The 18,945-nt window shown below is 44.9% G+C and overlaps 1 protein-coding gene across 4 annotated transcripts in view; it reads right to left on the reverse strand.

Annotated features, from left to right (window-relative positions):
* ICE1 (interactor of little elongation complex ELL subunit 1) overlaps positions 1–18,945 on the reverse strand; it is a 77,938-nt gene that overhangs the window by 9,532 nt on the left and 49,461 nt on the right. For all 4 annotated transcript variants that reach the window (XM_084621837.1, XM_084621835.1, XM_084621836.1 and 1 more), the window contains 2 exons: positions 3,052–3,242; positions 2,215–2,321 (listed from right to left, as the gene is read on the reverse strand). In XM_084621837.1, coding sequence (XP_084477963.1) covers positions 2,215–2,321; positions 3,052–3,242 — 298 coding nt within the window. The remainder of the gene's footprint in view (positions 1–2,214; positions 2,322–3,051; positions 3,243–18,945) is intronic.

Consider the following 18,945-nt stretch of genomic DNA (forward strand, 5'->3'; position numbering starts at 1 on the left):
TGGGATGATTTAGTTCGTGTTGGTCCTGCTTTAAGCAGGGGATTGGACTAGATGACCTCCTGAGGTCTATTCCAACCCTAATATTCTATGACAATTAAGATACACTCCCAATATTAATGTATTTTACTTTCCCATTGAAGCAATTCCTTCTGTGGTCACAGTGCTGCACAATCATGATAGGAGAAAGAGATGGTTTATACAAGGTTAGGAATCTACTAGAAAATCAGAGGAAAGTTTGAAGAACCCTAAAATACAGGGGCACCAGAATTTTCCCCTTGTGGAAAAAGTGTACATTAAGAACTATTTACTTTTTACTAACAGACATAGATAGTAATTGAATCATTAGAAATCTCCTATACAGCTTGGCATGAAGCCGTAGTAATCTCTCCTCACAAGATTAAATACATATCACTGTCAAGCGATTAAAAAAATTAATGATTAATTGTGGTGTTAAAAAATTATCACGCTGTTAAATAGAATACCATTTATTTTAATTATTTTGGATGCTTACTATATTTCCAAATTTCAATTACAACACAGTATACGAAGTGTTCAGTACTCACTTTATATTTTTGATTACAAATATTTGCACTGTAAAAAAAGAGGTGAATTGAAAAATACAAGTACCGTACTGCAATCTCTATCATGAAAGTTGAACTTACAAATGTAGAATTATGTACAAAAATATTATAGAATTTTAGAGCTTACAAGTCCACTCAGTCCTACTTCTTTGTCAGCCAAACACTCAGACAAACAAGGTTGGTTACACTTTGCGGGAGATAATGATGGCCGCTTCTTGTTGACATTGTCATCTGAAAGTGAGAACAGGTGTTTGCATGGCACTGTTTTAGTTGGCATTGCAAGATATTTATGTGCCAGATGCACTAAAGATTTATATGTCCCTTCATGCTTCAACCACCTTTCCAGAGGACATGCTCCATTCTGATGATGGGTTCTGTTTGATAACTATCCAAAGCAGTGTGGACTGTCGCATGTTCATTTTCATCATTTGAGTCAGATGCCACAGCAGAAGGTTGATTTTCTTTTTTCGTGGTTTGGGTTCTGTAGTTTCCACATCAGTGTATTACTATTTTAAGACTTCTAAAAGCATGCTCCATACCTTGTCCCTCCCAGATTTTGGACAGCACTTCAGATTCTTAAAGGTTGGGTCGAGCACTATAGGTATTTTTAGAAATCTCACATCAGTACCTTCATGTTTTGTCAAATCTGCTGTGAAAGTGTTCTTAAAACCAACATGTGCTGGGTCATCATCCAAGACTGCTATAATATGAAATATATGCAGAATGCTGATAAAACAGAGCAGGAGACATACAAATCTCCCCCCAAGGGGTACAGTCACAAATTTAATTAACGCATTTTTTTTTTTTTAAACAAGCGTCATCAGCATGGAAATATGTCCTCTGAAATGGTGGCTGAAGCATTAAGGGGCACACAAATGTTTAGCATATCTGACATGTAAATACCTTGCAACGCCAGCTACCAAAGTACAATACAAACGCCTGTTCTCATTTTCAGGTGACATAAATAAGAAGCAGGCAGCAGTATCTCCCATCAATGTAAACAAACTTATTTGTCTTAGCGATTGGCAGAAGAAGTAGGACTGAGTGGACTTACAGGCTCTAAAGGTTTACCCTGTTTTGTTTGACTGCAGTTATGTAACCAAAAATAATCTGCATTTGTAAGTTACACTATCACGATAAATATATTGCACTTCAGTACTTGTATGAGGTGAACTGAAATACTATATTTTTGTTTATCATTTTTTACAGTGCATATATTTTGTAATCAAAAATAATATAAAAAGTGAGCACTGTGCACTTTGTAGTCTGTTGTAATTGAAATCAATAGTGAAAATGTAGAAAGACCCAAAAATGTTATAAATTTCAACTGGTATTGTTATGTGTGTGATTAATCACAATTTTTTTAACCACAATTAATTTGAGTTAATCGTGTGAGTTGACTGATTAATTAACAGCCCTAATATCAATATAACTGATCTTCACAGACAGCATAGAGAGAAGAAATATTTACTTAGTTATTGACAGTGGTGAATCATCACATTTAAAGTAACAATGAAATTCAAAAGCCAAAAATGTGTGAGTACTTCAATTCCAGCTTCCAGAAGCCATCCAGGCATTTTCAGAGGGTTTATTTATACAAAGAAGGAGTTCAACCAAAACTTATGGTACTCACCAATTAGCCTAAGTGTTGATGCTACAATAATATCTGGAGTAGGTGGAACAGTCTCATGTCCTTTCCTATGCTTTACCCACTGATCCATGACAGGCCAAAGCTCTTTACTGTGAAAGAAGACGTGTTGAAAACATATGGTATAGTGTTGATGATAATTATAGGATAAAATTAAATTAAAGAGCTGTGAGATAATTTATCATGCACCTTTTACAATCTCACCTGCTCAATAATTCATCTACTTGGAACTTATACATTCCCAACCCCTGAGCAGCTGTTTGTTCGTTTAAATTAACCTGTTAGAGAAATGACTTGCCTCCTGAGGCAGAAACCCAGGATATTACACTTGTCACAGTGTGGCTGGGTTACAGCTGTTCAATACTAGAGCAGTTTTGAATACAATGCATTTCAATTTTTAGTTGTATTTTCCAGTCACTCTTATGTCTGTTGGAAACTAACTATCATCTTCAGAAGATCAAGCATTTTATTTCCACTTATACATTGAGCTGAGCCAAGAGTCCCAGAGGTGCTCCTAAATCCATTTACAAAGTAAACCACTCTGGTAACACACAGTTTCACACCGATGTTTTCTTGCTATAGTATCAAACAATTTTGTAAATAATTTTTGACTAGTTACTGTTGCTGTTCTACTATGGACTGAAACTACCAAAAACAGTAGCCATTTTATAGCCTGGATTGTCATCAGTTAGAGAAACATAAAATGATCACTACAGGATTTTGTTTTTAAAGCTCATAGGTTAAAAGCAAAAGAACTGGCTTTTGAATATAATGAAAAGGAAAAATTTAACATTCTGAAGTAAGGAGTAAGTAGCACAATACCTTATGATATTGTCATGCGTCCAACTCCATTTCAAGTGACAGCAGAGGAGATCAATAGCAAGTATACATTCCCAAGTGCTTTCACTCAGATCTTCTCCATATCGCTCACTCAACTGGAATTCCATTTTTGGACACAACTGTAGTGCCAAAAGCAGACTTGAGGCCATAATGCCTGTATCCAAAGGTGGACTCTGGAAAATTAAAATCAATTTATCTTAAAACAGGAAAAGGCAACTATCCAGAACTGAGTGTACTTTTCTGATCCTAAAAATGGCCAGCAGGCAAAACCACCATACACTATTCTCACAGGAATTCATTTTGTATAAATACTATAATTTGATTACTTTTGGAATTATAACCCCATTTGTATATACTCAGTATTTTCCTTTTCTATAGCTGGTGTCATTCCAAACATGATTTTTTTTTTTTTTTTTTTGGCAGTTAGAACATTTTCATTTAAATTATGCTCGGGTGAGAGAACCTTTTCCACTGCAAAAAGGCATTTTTGCTCACAACTCAGATTTACTGAATTTTTGAAGTCTAATCTAAGGATTGTCTAATCCTTACTAGAGGCTAGTTTCCAAGCAAGTGTGTCAAAGATATTTCAAACTAGCTAAGTAACAAGTGATTAAAAACTATTTTGCACATCTAAACTGAAGCTAGAATAATCAGGGGATTTAAATGCAGATATATTTTTTTTAAACATCCAGGTGCAGGACTAATTTTCTCAGGACAGATATTGTTACAACAGAACAGCAGTAAATTCTGGAATGATTATGCATTACACTAAACTGATACTGTGACCTTGAATGAAATTGAGAGATTTAATACTTTCATAGACGGGGTAATTCTGATTGGATAATATGGATCTTTATATAAAGGAGCTGTTACTTACCAGGACCTGTTCTTCTAAAGTTGCTTCTGTGTATTTCCACTTATGGAATATGATGTCCTGTGCACTGATAGAACTGCTTTGAAAAGCCACATCCATTGGGGGAGAAAGGGTGATCGTGAGAGATCTCACATGAGGGTAATGTCTTCACCCTACTCCACATAAGGGAGTGCTACCACCGCCTCAGTTCCTTCCTTCTACTTGCAGCACCCTGATATTATATAGAACTCTAAGGCAGAGGGGAAGATGGGCAAGTAGCACGAATGCACAGAGGTAACTTCCAAAGAAAAAACTGTTACCTACGTTGTCGTAACTGTTGTTTTTAGAGATGTGTTGCTTATGTCCATTCCATTCTAGGTGTGTGCACGCCCATGTGCGCAGTCACTGGAAATTTTTGCCTTAGCAGTATCTGTAGGGTTGGCTGCGGCACCCCTTTGAGTGCTGCACTCATGGCGCTGGCATATTAGACGCTGTCAACCCTACGTCCTCAGTTCCTTCTTGCTGGCAACTCAAACAGAGGAGTAAGGAGGGCAAGTAATGGAATGGACGTGAGCAACACATCTCAAAGAACAGTAACGAAAAGGTAGGTAACCGTTTTTTCTTCAAGTGCTTGCTCATGTAGATTCCATTCTAGGTGACTTGGAGGTGGGCTCAGAGTTCACAGTCTAGTGGCTTGCAGCACTACTCTACTGAAGACAGCATCATCCCAGGCCTGCTGGTAAGTGCTCAATGGGACATAAACATGTGGACGGACGACCAGTGGTCACCCTACAGATGTCCTGGATAGGCACTTGAGCTAGGAAAGCTGCCAAAGAGGCTTGCGCCCTGGTTGAGTGGGCAGTTACAATCACTGGAGGGGGCACCTTTGCCTGATCTTAGCAGCAGTGAATGCAGGCAGTGATCCAAGAAGAAATTCTGTGAGCAGACACCAGATGACTTTTCATCCTGTTGGCCACATTCCGCAAGTTGAAGATTGTCAGCTTGCAGAATGGCTTGGTCCTTTCAACGTAGAAAGCTAGCGCCCTCTTGATATCTAAGGACGGCAACCTATGCTCCTCCTCTGACTTATGCAGCTTTGGAAAAAAAGACAAGTAAATGTACTGTCCCATATGAAACTGAGACCACCTTCTGCAGGAAAGCCTGATGTGGCTGCAGCTGGAACTTGTTTTCGTAAAAGACCATGTAGGGCAGTTCTGAGGTAAGCACTGTAATCTCAGAGACCGGGCGGGCAGATGTTATTGCAACCAGGAACACAACCTTCCAGGAAAGGACGAGAGATCAGGAAAGCCAGAGGTTCGAAGGGGGGTCTCATGAGCTGAAACAGTGCAAGTTCAGGTCCCTTGGAGGAACGGGGTCCCTGACGTGTGGGTTTGGGACAGCAGGTCCAGCCTGAGCTGAAGCAGTAATGGAGCGGCCACCGAGAGGTCCAGCAGCGTGCCAAATCAGTGCTGGCACGGACAAGCCAGCACTATGAGGATCACCTTCTCCCTGTCCTGCTTGATCTTGGTAAGGACTCTCTGAATTAGCAGCATTGGGGGAAGGCATATAACCAAGCCCCCGACCACAGGAGCAGAAAAGCATCCGACAGGGAGCCTTTGTCGATCCTCCAAATTGAGCAGAAATATGGCACTTCCTGTTCTGCCTGAATGCAAACATGTCCACCTGGGGAATCTTCTAGATGGAGGGACCACTTGTGATGAGACGAGAAGGTCCTGCTGAGGTGATCTGCCAAAGCGTTCCTGGCCCTAGAGAGGCGTGTGGCTACAAGATGGATGTTGTGTTGCACACACAAGTTCCAGAGCCTGAGGGCTTCCTGGCCAAGGGCAGACAAGCTGGGTCTGTCTTTTTTCTTGATATAAAACATAGCCGTTGTGTTGTCCATCAGGACCTGGACCACCCAGCTTTTTATGTGAGGTAGGAAGGCTTGGCAAGTCAGGCGAACTTCTCTCAGCTCCCCGATGCTGATGTGTAGGGAGCGATATCGACTTGACCAAGATCTTGTGTACTGAAATTGCCCTCTCACCCCAGTTCCAAAGCATCGGAGATTAGGGTCATCAAGAGGGACGGAACTGCGAAGGGAACTCCATCCAACCTGGTGGATTCTTAGCATTTTAGGGGGAGGGATAGCTCAGTGGTTTCAGCATTGGCCTGCTAAACCCAGGGTTGTGAGTTCAATCCTTGAGGGGGCCATTTAGGGATCTGGGGCAAAAATTGGGGATTGGTCCTGCTTTGAGCGGGGGGTTGGACTAGATGACCTCCTGAGGTCCCTTCCAACCCTGATATTCTATGATTCTGCCACAATGTGAGCGACAAGAGTAAGTGGTCTGGGACCCTGATCACAGGGCCCATACTATTTCTGTTGGGGACGAAGACCGACACCAGCCATGCCTGCAGGAGCCTGAGGTGGAGCCACGTGTGCTGGACCATGTAAGTTCAGGCCGCCATGTAGTCTAACAATTTCAGGCACGTGTGAGCAGTGGTGGGGGGGATGGACTTGCATGCATAAGATCAGGTCCACCATGGCTTGGAACCAAGCCTGGGGGAGGAAGGCTCTGGCCTGAGTAGTGTCAAGGACCACTCCAATGAACTGTGTTGCACTGGAATTAAGGTAGACTTTTTTTCTCTTTTATTAACAGCCCCAGGTCACAACAGGTGGAGCAAACCAGGTCAAGATGATACCATATCTGATCCTGAGATTGACCCTTTATTAACCAGTCGTCAAGGTATGGAGAAATTTGAACCCCTCGGCGCCTCAGGTGCTATGCACTTTGTAAACACTTTGGGGCTGACGAGTGACTGAAGGGCAGCACTGTAAATTGAAAATGGCAGTGGCCCAACACAAAATGGAGGAAACACCTGTGCCCTGGGAAAATGGAAATATGCATCCTTTAAGTCGAGGGCAGCGTACCACTCTCCCAGATTCAGAGAGGGAATAATGGAGGCCAAAGAGACCATGCAGATCTTTAACTTGTTGAGAGACTTGTTGAGGCCCCTTTTGCTTTGGGGAATAGGAAATAGCAGGAGTAGAACCCCTTCCCTTTCAAGTCCGGAGGGACATCCTCTACTGCCCCCCAGGCATAGGAGGTTCTCAATCTCTTGAATGAGTAGTTGCTCATGAGAAAGGTCCCTGAGGAGGGACTGAGAAAGGAGATGGGAGGGAGGGTCGGCCACAAACTGTAGGGTGTAGCCTGAAAACATTATGTCGAGCACCCAACGGTCCAAGATCAACTGCAACCAGAAGAGGCGCAGGTAGTTGAAGAAAGAGCGGGGGAGGGGGGTCTGTGTGTGCATCATGGGAAGTGACTGGGGCGCTGTCCTCAGGAGCATCCTCAAAATGCCAGCTTCTGGCTTCCTTAGCCTCTGGAAGAATCAGGCTGGGTAGAAGAATGGGAAGATAAAGGGTGACACCATTTAAATTCTTAGTTTCTGACCACCTTCCTGTAGGAGCTGGACTGAGGGAAACCCCATGACCTTGACAGTGGGGGATGGAACACTTTCTAGCCTACTGATGGGTGGGTAGGCCTAAGGACCAGAGGATGGCACGGGAGTCTTTAAGGCCGTGGAGCCGTGCATCGGTCAGCTTCAAAAAGAGCCCTGATCCCTCAAACGGGAGATCCTGGAGGGTAACCTGCATTTCCTGGGACAGCCCGGAGGACTGGAAAAAGGCTAATGTAATGCCCATCTTTAAAAAAGGGAAGGAGGAGGATCCGGGGAACTATGGGCCAGTCAGCCTCACCTCAGTCCCTGGAAAAATCATGGAGCAGGTCCTCAAGGAATCAATTCTGAAGCACTTAGAGGAAAGGAAAGTGATCAGGAACAGTCTGCATGGATTCACCAAGGGCAAGTCACAGACAGCTGTAGCAGCACAGGAGCCAGCAAACTGAGCTGTAAACAGGGGAGTTTCAGTGGGAGTTTGAAAGGGGAGTTTGTATTGTGGTGCTTGTTTGGGGTTTGTTTCTGCTGTGGGTGGTGGTGTTTTGGTGTGGTTTTGTTTCCCAGATTAATAGGATTTAGGTGGGAAGGCTATTACAGAGGCAGCAGTAGGAGTGACCCATGTAGCGGAAGACACAATGAACATGACTGGATGTGGAAGCTGTGGTATGTATATTATCCTGGACGGGGTCCCTGGTAACAGTTTTGTCTGCATGAAATGCCATCTGATAGAGGAAAGGATCCGAGGTTTGGAAATGCAGGTGGAAAGTATGGTTGAGTTTAGAAAGGGGTTCAAGCAGATTATGGAGCAAAGACATTGAGGTATATGAAGGGAAAAGCTCAAGACTTGCAGATGGAAGCAGGACTGAGGAATTCTGAGGGGAGACTGCTGGGTGAGGAAAGTGGTCAGTGGAAGCATGTGACTAAAAGAACCAGGCAGAGGAAAAGACGGGCTAGTGAAGGAGAAATAGAGCTCAAGAATAGCAGAGTTGGAAAATGAAGAAGGGGCTCAGCAGGTAGTCACTGAAGGTGGAAGGGCAAGGAAGAAGAGAAGAGCGGCTAGCCCTATAGGAAAAGGGGAAGAGTCATAGAATATCAGGGTTGGAAGGGACCTCAGGAGGTCATCTAGTCCAACCCCCTGCTCGAAGCAGGACCAATTCCCAGTTAAATCATCTCAGCCAGGGCTTTGTCAAGCCTGACCTTAAAAACCTCTAAGGAAGGAGATTCTACCACCTCCCTAGGTAACGCATTCCAGTGTTTCACCACCCTCTTAGTGAAAAAGTTTTTCCTAATATCCAATCTAAACCTCCCCCACTGCAACTTGAGACCATTACTCCTCGTTCTGTCATCTGCTACCATTGAGAACAGTCTAGAGCCATCCTCTTTGGAACCCCCTTTCAGGTAGTTGAAAGCAGCTATCAAATCCCCCCTCATTCTTCTCTTCTGCAGGCTAAACAATCCCAGCTCCCTCAGCCTCTCCTCATAAGTCATGTGTTCTAGACCCCTAATCATTTTTGTTGCCCTTCGCTGGACTCTCTCCAATTTATCCACATCCTTCTTGTAGTGTGGGGCCCAAAACTGGACACAGTACTCCAGATGAGGCCTCACCAATGTCGAATATAGGGGAACGATCACGTCCCTCGATCTGTTCGCTATGCCCCTACTTATACATCCCAAAATGCCATTGGCCGCCTTGGCAACAAGGGCACACTGCTGACTCATATCCAGCTTCTCGTCCACTGTCACCCCTAGGTCCTTTTCCGCAGAACTGCTGCCTAGCCATTCGGTCCCTAGTCTGTAGTGGTGCATTGGATTCTTCCATCCTAAGTGCAGGACCCTGCACTTATCCTTATTGAACCTCATCTGATTTCTTTTGGCCCAATCCTCCAATTTGTCTAGGTCCTTCTGTATCCTATCCCTCCCCTCCAGCGTATCTACCACTCCTCCCAGTTTAGTATCATCCGCAAATTTGCTGAGAGTGCAATCCACACCATCCTCCAGATCATTTATGAAGATATTGAACAAAACCGGCCCCAGGACCGACCCTTGGGGCACTCCACTTGATACCGGCTGCCAACTAGACATGGAGCCATTGATCACTACCTGTTGAGCCCGACAATCTAGCCAGCTTTCTACCCACCTTATAGTGCATTCATCCAGCCCATACTTCCTTAACTTGCTGACAAGAATACTGTGGGAGACCGTGTCAAAAGCTTTGCTAAAGTCAAGATACAATACATCCACTGCTTTCCCTTCATCCACAGAACCAGTAATCTCATCATAAAAGGTGATTAGATTAGTCAGGCATGACCTTCCCTTGGTGAATCCATGCTGGCTGTTCCTGATCACTTTCCTCTCATGCAAGTGCTTCAGGATTGATTCTTTGAGGACCTGCTCCGTGATTTTTCCAGGGACTGAGGTGAGGCTGACTGGCCTGTAGTTCCCAGGATCCTCCTTCTTCCCTTTTTTAAAGCTTGGCACTACATTAGCCTTTTTCCAGTCATCCGGGACTTCCCTGGTTCGCCACGAGTTTTCAAAGATAAAGAGTCAATGGAGACTACACCAAATATGAGCCCCAGGAAGATACAGGAGAGGTTGCAGAGGATTGCAAGGGAGAATAGGAATGCAAAGAACTTGCAGCCAGAGGGAACAGGGGATAGACTGGAGAATAGTACCGTCACCAGGAAAAGGCAGGTCTATGTGATCGGGGACTCTTTACTGAGAAAAATAGACAGGCCTGTAATCAGAGCTGATCCAGAGAATAGAAGGGTGTGCTGTCTTCCAGGTGCTAAGATACGGGATGTAGCCCTGAGGTTGAAAAGGATCCTAAAGGGAGCGGGAAAGAATCCCCTAATTATCCTTCATGTGGGAACAAATGATACGGCTAGATTCTCGCTGGAAAGTATTAAGGGAGACTGCTAGGCTGGGGAAGATGCTTAAGGAAATTGAGACTCAGGTGATCTTTAGTGGGATTCTGCCTGTTCCTAGAGTAGGCCAACAAAGGTGTGACAAGATTATGACGCCAACAGATGGCTTAGGCAGTGGTGCTATAAGGAGGGCTTTGGGATGTATGGCCACTGGGAGGCATTCATGGACAGAGGACAGTTCTCTCAGGATGGACTTCATCTGAGTAGGGAAGGAAATAGACTTCCAGGATGGAGGCTGGCACAATTGATTGAGAGCTTTAAACTAGGAATTTGGGGGAGATGGTTGGGAGATGTCCAGGTAATCTCCACACTGGATTTTAGCATTGTGAGGGAAGAAAACAAAGTAAGAAAGGATACAGCCATGGGTAGGAGAAGGTATATAAGGAGGAAGGGCAGTGTGGATACCAGTCTAGTAGGTTATACTGGCTGTAGAATGGCCATGCCTAATTGGGTACAGAATTTGAGCGAGGCCAAACAGCAAAAATTAAGATGATGTACACCAATGCGAGGAGCCCAGGTAACAAAATGGAGGAACTAGAGCTACTGGTGCAGGAAGTGAAACCAGATATTATAGGGATAACAGAAACATGGTGGAATAGTAGTCATGACTGGACTATGGGTATTGAAGTGTATGTGCTATTTAGGAAAGACAGAAATGAAGGCAAAGGCGGTGGAGTAGCATTGTATATCAATGATGAGGTAGAATGTAAAGAAATAAGAAACGATGGAATGGATAAGATAGAGTCCGTCTGGGCAAAAATTACACTGGGGAAGAAAACTACTAGAGCCTCCCCTGGGATAGTGCTTGGGGTGTGCTATAGACTGCCGACATCTAATTTGGAGATCGATAGACCCTCTTTAATGTTTTTAATGAAGTAAATACTAATGGGAACTGTGTGATCATGGGAGACTTTAACTTCCCAGATATAGACTGGAGGACAAGTGTTAGTAATAATAGTAAGGCTCAGATTTTCCTAGATGCGATAGCTGATGGATTCCTTCATCGAGTAGTTGCTGAACCTACTAGAGGGGATGCCATTTTAGATTTGGTTTTGGTGAGTAGTGAGGACCTCATAGAAGAAATGGTTGTAGGGGACAATCTTGGTTCAAGTGATGTGAGCTAATTCAGTTCAAACTGAATGGAAAGATTAACAAAAATAAATCTGCAACTAGGGCTTTTGATTTCAAAAGGGCTGACTTTCAAAAATTAAGGACATTAGTTAGGGAAGTAGATTGGTCTGAAGCATTTATGGATCTAAAGGCAGAGGAGGCCTGGGATTACTTTAAATCAAAGCTACAGAAGCTATCGGAAGCCTGCGTCCCAAGAAAGGGGAAAAAATTCATAGGCAGGAGTTGTAGATCAAGCTGGATGAGCAAGCATCTCAGAGAGAAAAGGAGTACTTGTGGCACCTTAGATACTAACCAATTTATTTGAGCATAAGCTTTCGTGAGCTACAGCATCTGATGAAGTGAGCTGTAACTCACGAAAGCTTATGCTCAAATAAATTGGTTAGTCTCTAAGGTGCCACAAGTACTCCTTTTTCTTTTTGCGAATACAGACTAACACGGCTGCTACTCTGAAACCTCTCAGAAAGGTGATTAAGAAAAAGCACAAAGCATACAGGGAATGGAAGATGGGAGGGATCAGCAAGGAAAGCAACCGTATTGAGGTCAGAACATGTAGGGATAAAGTGACAGGCTAAAAGCCAAGTAGAGTTGGACCTTGCAAAGGGAATTTAAACCAATAGTAAAAGGTTCTATAGCCATATAAATAAGAAGAAAACTAAGAAAGAAGTGGGACCGCTAAACACTGAGGATTGAGTGGAGGTCAAGGATAATCTAGGCATGGCCCAATATCTAAACAAATACTTTTTCAGTCTTTAATAAGGCTAAAGAGGATCTTAGGGATAATGGTAGCATGACAAATGGGAATGAGGATATGGAGGTAGATATTACCATATCTGAGATAGAAGTGAAACTCGAACAGCTTAATGGGACTAAATCGGGGGGGCCCAGATAATCTTCATCCAAGAATATTAAAGGAATTGGCACATGAAATTGCAAGCCCATTAACGAATTTTTAATGAATCTATAAACTCAAGGGTTGTACCGTATGACTGGAGAATTGCGAACATAGTTCCTATTTTTAAGAAAGGGAAAAAAAAAGTGATCCGGGTAGAATCATAGAATATCAGAGTTGGAAGGGACCCCAGAAGGTCATCTAGTCCAACCCCCTGCCCGAAGCAGGACCAATTCCCAGTTAAATCATCCCAGCCAGGGCTTTGTCAAGCCTGACCTTAAAAACCTCTAAGGAAGGAGATTCTACCACCTCCCTAGGTAACGCATTCCAGTGTTTCACCACCCTCTTAGTGAAAAAGTTTTTCCTAATATCCAATCTAAACCTCCCCCACTGCAACTTGAGTAACTACAGGCCTGTTTGACATCTGTAGCATGTAAGGTCTTGGAAAAAATTTTGAAGGAGAAAATAGTTAAGGACATTGAGGTCGATGGTAAATTGGACAAAATACAACATGGTTTTACAAAAAAGGTAGATTGTGCCAAACCAACCTGACCACCTCCTTTGAGAGAATGACAGATTTTTTTAGACAAAGGAAATGCAGTTTCAGTAAGGCATTTGATACTGTGCCACTTGAGGAATCATTAGTTAAATTGGAAAAGATGGATCAATATGAAAACTGAAAGGTTGATAAGGAAATGTTTAACAGGGAGACTACAGTGGGTCCTACTGAAAGGTGAACTGTCAGGCTGGAGGGAGGTTACCAGTGGAGTTCCGCAGGAATCAGTTTTGGGACCAATCTTTTTATTACTGGACGGTGCCTCTCGCCACCCCTCTGCTCACTTCCACCAAAGAGGCAAACTCCTGGGCTTGATCCTGTAGGAGGCCCTCCTTCAACTTGCTCAAAAAGTACCACAGATTGAAGTTGTACCTTCCTAGCAGGGCCTGATGGTTAGACACCCAAAATTGCAGGCTGGTTGTGGAATGAATTTTCCTGACAAACCAGTCCAGTGTCTTGGCATCTTTATTTCTTGGTGTGCCACTCACCTGGCCCTGCCTATCCCTTTCATGGACAGTGGAGATGACCAGGGATCCCACTGCAAGGTGAGTGTACAGGTACTCAAACTCCTTTACTGGGACATAGTACTTCTTTTCCGTCTTATTGTAGATAAGCGGAATGGAAGAGAGGGTGTGCTATACAGACATAGCAATTTTTAGGACCCCTGGATAGCTGGGTAACGCAACTCGGGCCAGGGTGGAGGAGGGTATGACATTAAAGAGGTCTGCCTCCTCCCCTAGCTCCTCAGCCTCCAAGTTCAGGTTGACAGCCACCCTTTTGAGCATGGCTTGGTACTCCTTGAAGTTGTCAGAGGGGATGCTAGTTTGCGAGAGGCCCACCACCACTTCATCCAGAGATGAGAGACTACTGCACTGCAAGGGGAGGGGTGGCTTCCCTTTGCTAGTCTGCAGTCAGCTCTTAGGGCATTGGTGCCCACTGTGCCACCCTGACATCAGATTTGGCACCGTGCTCTGACTCCAGTAATGGCGGGGGTAGTTTGTGTGCCGGGGAAGAAGGGTGTGAGTATTGGACCACCATAACAGGTACACCCCACTGGTTCCAATATTGCCACTGAGTGGGCCCCTCTCCCTGCCTCCACGCCACTGCTGCAGGAGCCGTGCTGGTCGCATTGCCTAGTGGCAAGTCGCCTTTTATAGGTGAGGGGGCTGAACTGTCCTTTGGACTATTGCCCTTCCGGTGACCAGGTCGGAGCATAGATGCCTGATACTGCCGACTGACCTTCGTCAATGACCGGTAAGGAGAGGGTGAGGATCGGTGCCTGCCCGAAGAGCAGTATTAGGGAGTCAGAACAGTGCCACGACCGGGAACAATCCTGCACGCGGGGGGGGGGGGAATTGAAGCCTGGGAGACTGTCAAGACAATGGTGATCTGCACCTTGGTGATCTCTGGTAGGAGGCCCAATTGTACTGTGGGTACAGGGATCGGCATCATGGCTCAGGTGTCCCGTGCCTCATAGGTGAAGACCTTGGCATCAGGGACCTGGGCCTTCTGACAGGGGACCGAGGCTACTTTAGAAGGGGGTCCCATAACTGGCTTGCCCGAAGATGCCGGGGCCTTAGGAGGGCTTGTCACCTGGCTTGGCATCTGCAGTGCCTGCCAGTCTACTTGCTCTTTGGCGGCCAGGCCCTCTTTGGGCACCAATGGCCCTACAAGGGGCTGACCCCCTGCCACTCCCAGAGTCGGAGGTGGGTCCCTGGCTGAGCTGGGGGTCCGACTGCAGTGTTACCTCAAGTAGCTCCACGGCAGGCACCTGGCCTAACCTGAAGCCCCCTTTTTCTGTGGTGCTGGCGGCCACATCGACTTTGACCGCTTCTTAGGTGCCAGTAAGGGGGAACGGTGCCGGTGGTGCGCTGCATGCCGATGCCAAAGTGTTGAGTTTGGATTCCGATTGAGAGGGCTCTGAGGTAGAATGAAGCGCCGTCTCCACGAGGAGGGCCGTCAAGTGAATATTCTGCTCCTTTTGAGTTTGAGGGTGAAAGTTTTTGGAGATCCAGCACACTGGGCCTTTCTGTGGGACTCCCCCAAACACTTTAAACAGCTATCATAGGGGGGTCACTAATGGGAATCAGCAAGCTGTACGATGAGCATGGCTTAAAGCCCCATTCCGAGGTGAAGCCCCTGCCAGGACTCTAACTACTAAACTACTCTAACACTTAACTTAATGGTATAATTAAGTACCCAACAACTAAAAACAAAGGAGACAGAGCAATGGACTATAAGAACCACTAATGCTCTTGCGATGCAAGACAAGGCGCTCCAACCATCACAGGCAGCAAGAAACTGAGAGGGCATAGGGTTGGCAGCGCCTAATATACCAGCGTATGAGCGTGACACTATCAAGGGGGCGCCACAGCCAACCCTATGGATATTGCTAAGGCAAAAATCTCCAAAGACACTGCATATGGGTGTGCTCACATCTAGAATGGAATTGATATGAGCAAGCACTCGAAGAACAGATACTGATAAGTAACCTCTCTTTCATGATTGAGAGGCTCTGTATTCCCATTTCAAGGAGATTAACAAGTGGTGTCCCACCAGGATGGCTGTGGGCAAGGAATTCTTAGCTAAATATGGACCGCTCTCCACAACTGGGGATCAGAGCACAAAGCTAAATCCAAAGAGTACTGATTGGTGAATGTGTACACTAAACTTCAAGTTGCTGCATTATACATCTCCACTAGGGAAGCTGCCAGAGGCATGCCACTAATGGAGTGCTGGCTCTAGTGGAGTCACTCTTTAAACCAGGGGACACTGGTTTTCTAGCAGAGATGTAAGTGTGCTCCTCTGTAGTAAGGAAATACTATTATCCCAGTTTTACAGATGGGGCATGGAACAACAGAGAGGTTAAGTGACTTGCCCAAGTTCACATAGGAAGTCTTTGGTACTTGAACCCAGATCTCCCAGGTCTCAAGCTAGTGCCATAACCAGTGAACCATCATTCATCTCCCCATATACTACATATAACCTATAGGATTTTCTAACGAGCTTGGTATTTTCCAGGTAAAAACAAAGCATCCTTTTTACATCTAGAATATGGAGAAGAGTTTCCCCTGCAAGGGAATGGGGTCTAGGGAAGAACATGAAGGAGATAGTTGGGAATCTGAGACCACTTTAGACACAAAGCTAGGATGGGGCATCATGGTGACTTTCTACTGCCGTACCATAATACGAAGTGGAGTGGCCTAAGCTCATGCACCCTCCTAGCAGATGGCCATTTTGATAGAAAAGCACTCAAGAGGCTTGTGCCAGATACACATAAGTAGGGCCCATCAACTTAATCAGGGTAAGCTTTAGGTCCATGAAGGTGAGAGCTCACTAACTGGGCGGGGGGGATGGGACACCTTTACCATGTGTGAAAGTGGAATTTTCTGCATTTTTTTATGAATCTTATGTGCACCTCAGTTTCCCTCTATAATTAGTACTTAACCCACCTCCATCCCCCAGGACTAAGTCTTCTCTTAGGGGCAGCACAGGACATGAGTTACCTTGCTGTCTGGGTTGCAGTGATTAGGGTCACTAAGGAATTGGCTGAAACCCGCTGAAAGTAACAGATCAATACTGAATTCAAAGGAGACAACAAAAAGCCCCAGTGGCCAGAACATTGACACCCAGGAAATAACACAGAGGAAGGAGATTTTCCTCCCACCATGCATCACGGAAGCTGAGCAGAGACCCCAGCTTAAGAACAGAGGACTGAGACATGAACAGCAAGGGATAAAGTGTGGGCTTCTGGAGGAAGCTGGCTGCTCTCTCCTAGGACAAACAAGTGAGTCCGAGAGAGCCTGAGATAGAATCCACTGTACTTGGCTGGTGATCTGCTCTGGCTTGACCAGAATGGACTATGCTTTAACCTTTATTTCTCTGTTAACATAAGGACTTTGAATGCTATGTTCCAGCTGACTAATAAACCCTACTCTGTTTTGAAAAGATGGTTTGTAACTGCAAATACTTGTGGGGGTAGTGCATTAGTCCCTGAAGAGTGTATAAGTGTCTACAATCTATGCCTGACCTATCAGTCCTTGTCCCCATCCTCAAAGAAAACTTGCACAACACTTTCAAAAGACAAGCCTGGGAGATAAAATTCATAACTCTGCTAGATACTAAAAATCATGGACTGAACAGACACTGGATTTGTTGTAATAAACCATAATCTGTAACCCACTATCCCCCTCTTTTTGTCCTATGACTGCAGGGGTGTTAATGGACTGCTCTACCTCAAATGGTCCCTTACAATATGTGCTACCTAATTATGCTAAATGGATCTGTTCCATCTTGCATTTAGCTATGACACTCAGCATATCTTTTCTACACCTAAAGAGTTTGTGTGGCTCAAAAGCTTGTATCTCACACCAACATAAGTTGGACCCATAAAAGATATTACTTCACCCACCCTGTCTCTCTAATACCCTGGGACTGACATGGCTACAACTACACTACATGTAATTACAATAAGTAGATACTGCTCCCATGTGGACGTTTAAGAAAGCTATATCTACGCCCTGAAACTTAAGGTGTACAGGGTACTCTAGGACTGCAGGGACCCCAGCTCAAATGGGATTAGTCCTTGACTAGTGGCCCAAACAGAGAACTGCTTCATTTCTGTTTATAGCATTTCAGTAATATGGCTTGGAACATCTGAGACATAGGTTCTCAGGCCAGTGCTGACAAGGCCACGCTAGAAGAGACGATTACTCACCTGTGCAGCAACTGAGGTTCTTTGAGATGGCTGTCCCTGGGGGTGCTCCACTTTTAGGTGTTTGAGCGCCCCTACGCTTCTAATAGGAGATTTAAGGTAGAAGTGTCCTGGTCGGCAACGCTCATTCTGCTCGGAGTGGGTATCGCAAGCGCGTATCCAACTGCCCCCCAGTTCCTTCTCTGCTGCAGAGGGGAGGAGGGGGGTAGTGGAGCACCCACAGGGACACTCATCTTGAAGACCCTCAGTTACTGCACAGGTGAGTAGTTGTTGTTTCTTCTTCCCCTGTGGGTGCTCCGCTTTTAGGTGACTATGGAGCAGTACCTTTCAGTGGAAGGAGGGGCTTTGGAGATATTTACTGAGAGGCGGATAACATTGATTCTCCGAAATGAGCGTCAACAGCTGATCGCTTCTCTATAGCATAATGACTGGTGAAGGTGTGGTGTGATGCCCAGGTAGCTGCTTTATATATATCAATGATGGGTATATCTTTAAGAAAGGCCAGTGATATGGATATAGCCCTGGTGGAATGCGTGTGAAGACCAGAGGGGGGTTCTAGGTCATGTTCGCGGTAGCATAATCAGATGCACTCAGATATCCATTTTGAAAATCATTGTTTGAAAATGGTTAGTCCTTGAGATCGTTCCATTGTGGAAACTAACAGTCTGGTGGATTTTCTGAATGTCTTTGTTCTATCTATATAGAACGTGTGTGCCCTACGAACACCCAGCGTGTGAAGAGATGCTTCCCTGATGTCAGCATGTGGCTTTGGGAAGAATACAGGTAAGTAGATGAGCTGGTTGAGATGGAAGGATGAGGCCACTTTAGGTATGAATTTCAGATGTAGGCGAAGGATTACCTTGTCCTTGAGGAATATGGTGTAAGGTGAAGTTACCATCAGGGCACCAAGCTCTCCAACCCGTCACGCAGATGTAATTGCGACTAGGAAGGCAACATTCATGGACAAGTGTAATAGTGAGCTGGTAGCCAGAGGCTCAAAAGGTTTGCCCATGAGGATACATAGGACTAAGTTAAGGTCCCACATAGGAATAGGGTCTCTGACAGTAGGGTAAGTATTCTGTATACCCTTGAAGAAGCGTTTAATGAGAGGAAGTGCGAATATAGTGAGGCCATGTACTTTGCAATCACAGCTTTCCATTCCACTTAAGTGTACCCAGAGTGAACTTATAGAAAGACCTGATTTTTTTTAAGGTCCGCATATATTCAAGTATTGCAGGTAATGAGGCTGTTCAAGGGGAAAATTGTTTGCCTCCACAACATAGTAAGAAATGACGCCACTTTTGAGCATATGGTTTTTGTGTGGTTAATAGTCTGCTGTTCATCAAAATATCC

Source organism: Lepidochelys olivacea (genome assembly GCF_965140295.1).
Source record: "Lepidochelys olivacea isolate rLepOli2 genome assembly, chromosome: 2".
Classification (NCBI taxonomy): domain Eukaryota; kingdom Metazoa; phylum Chordata; order Testudines; family Cheloniidae; genus Lepidochelys; species Lepidochelys olivacea.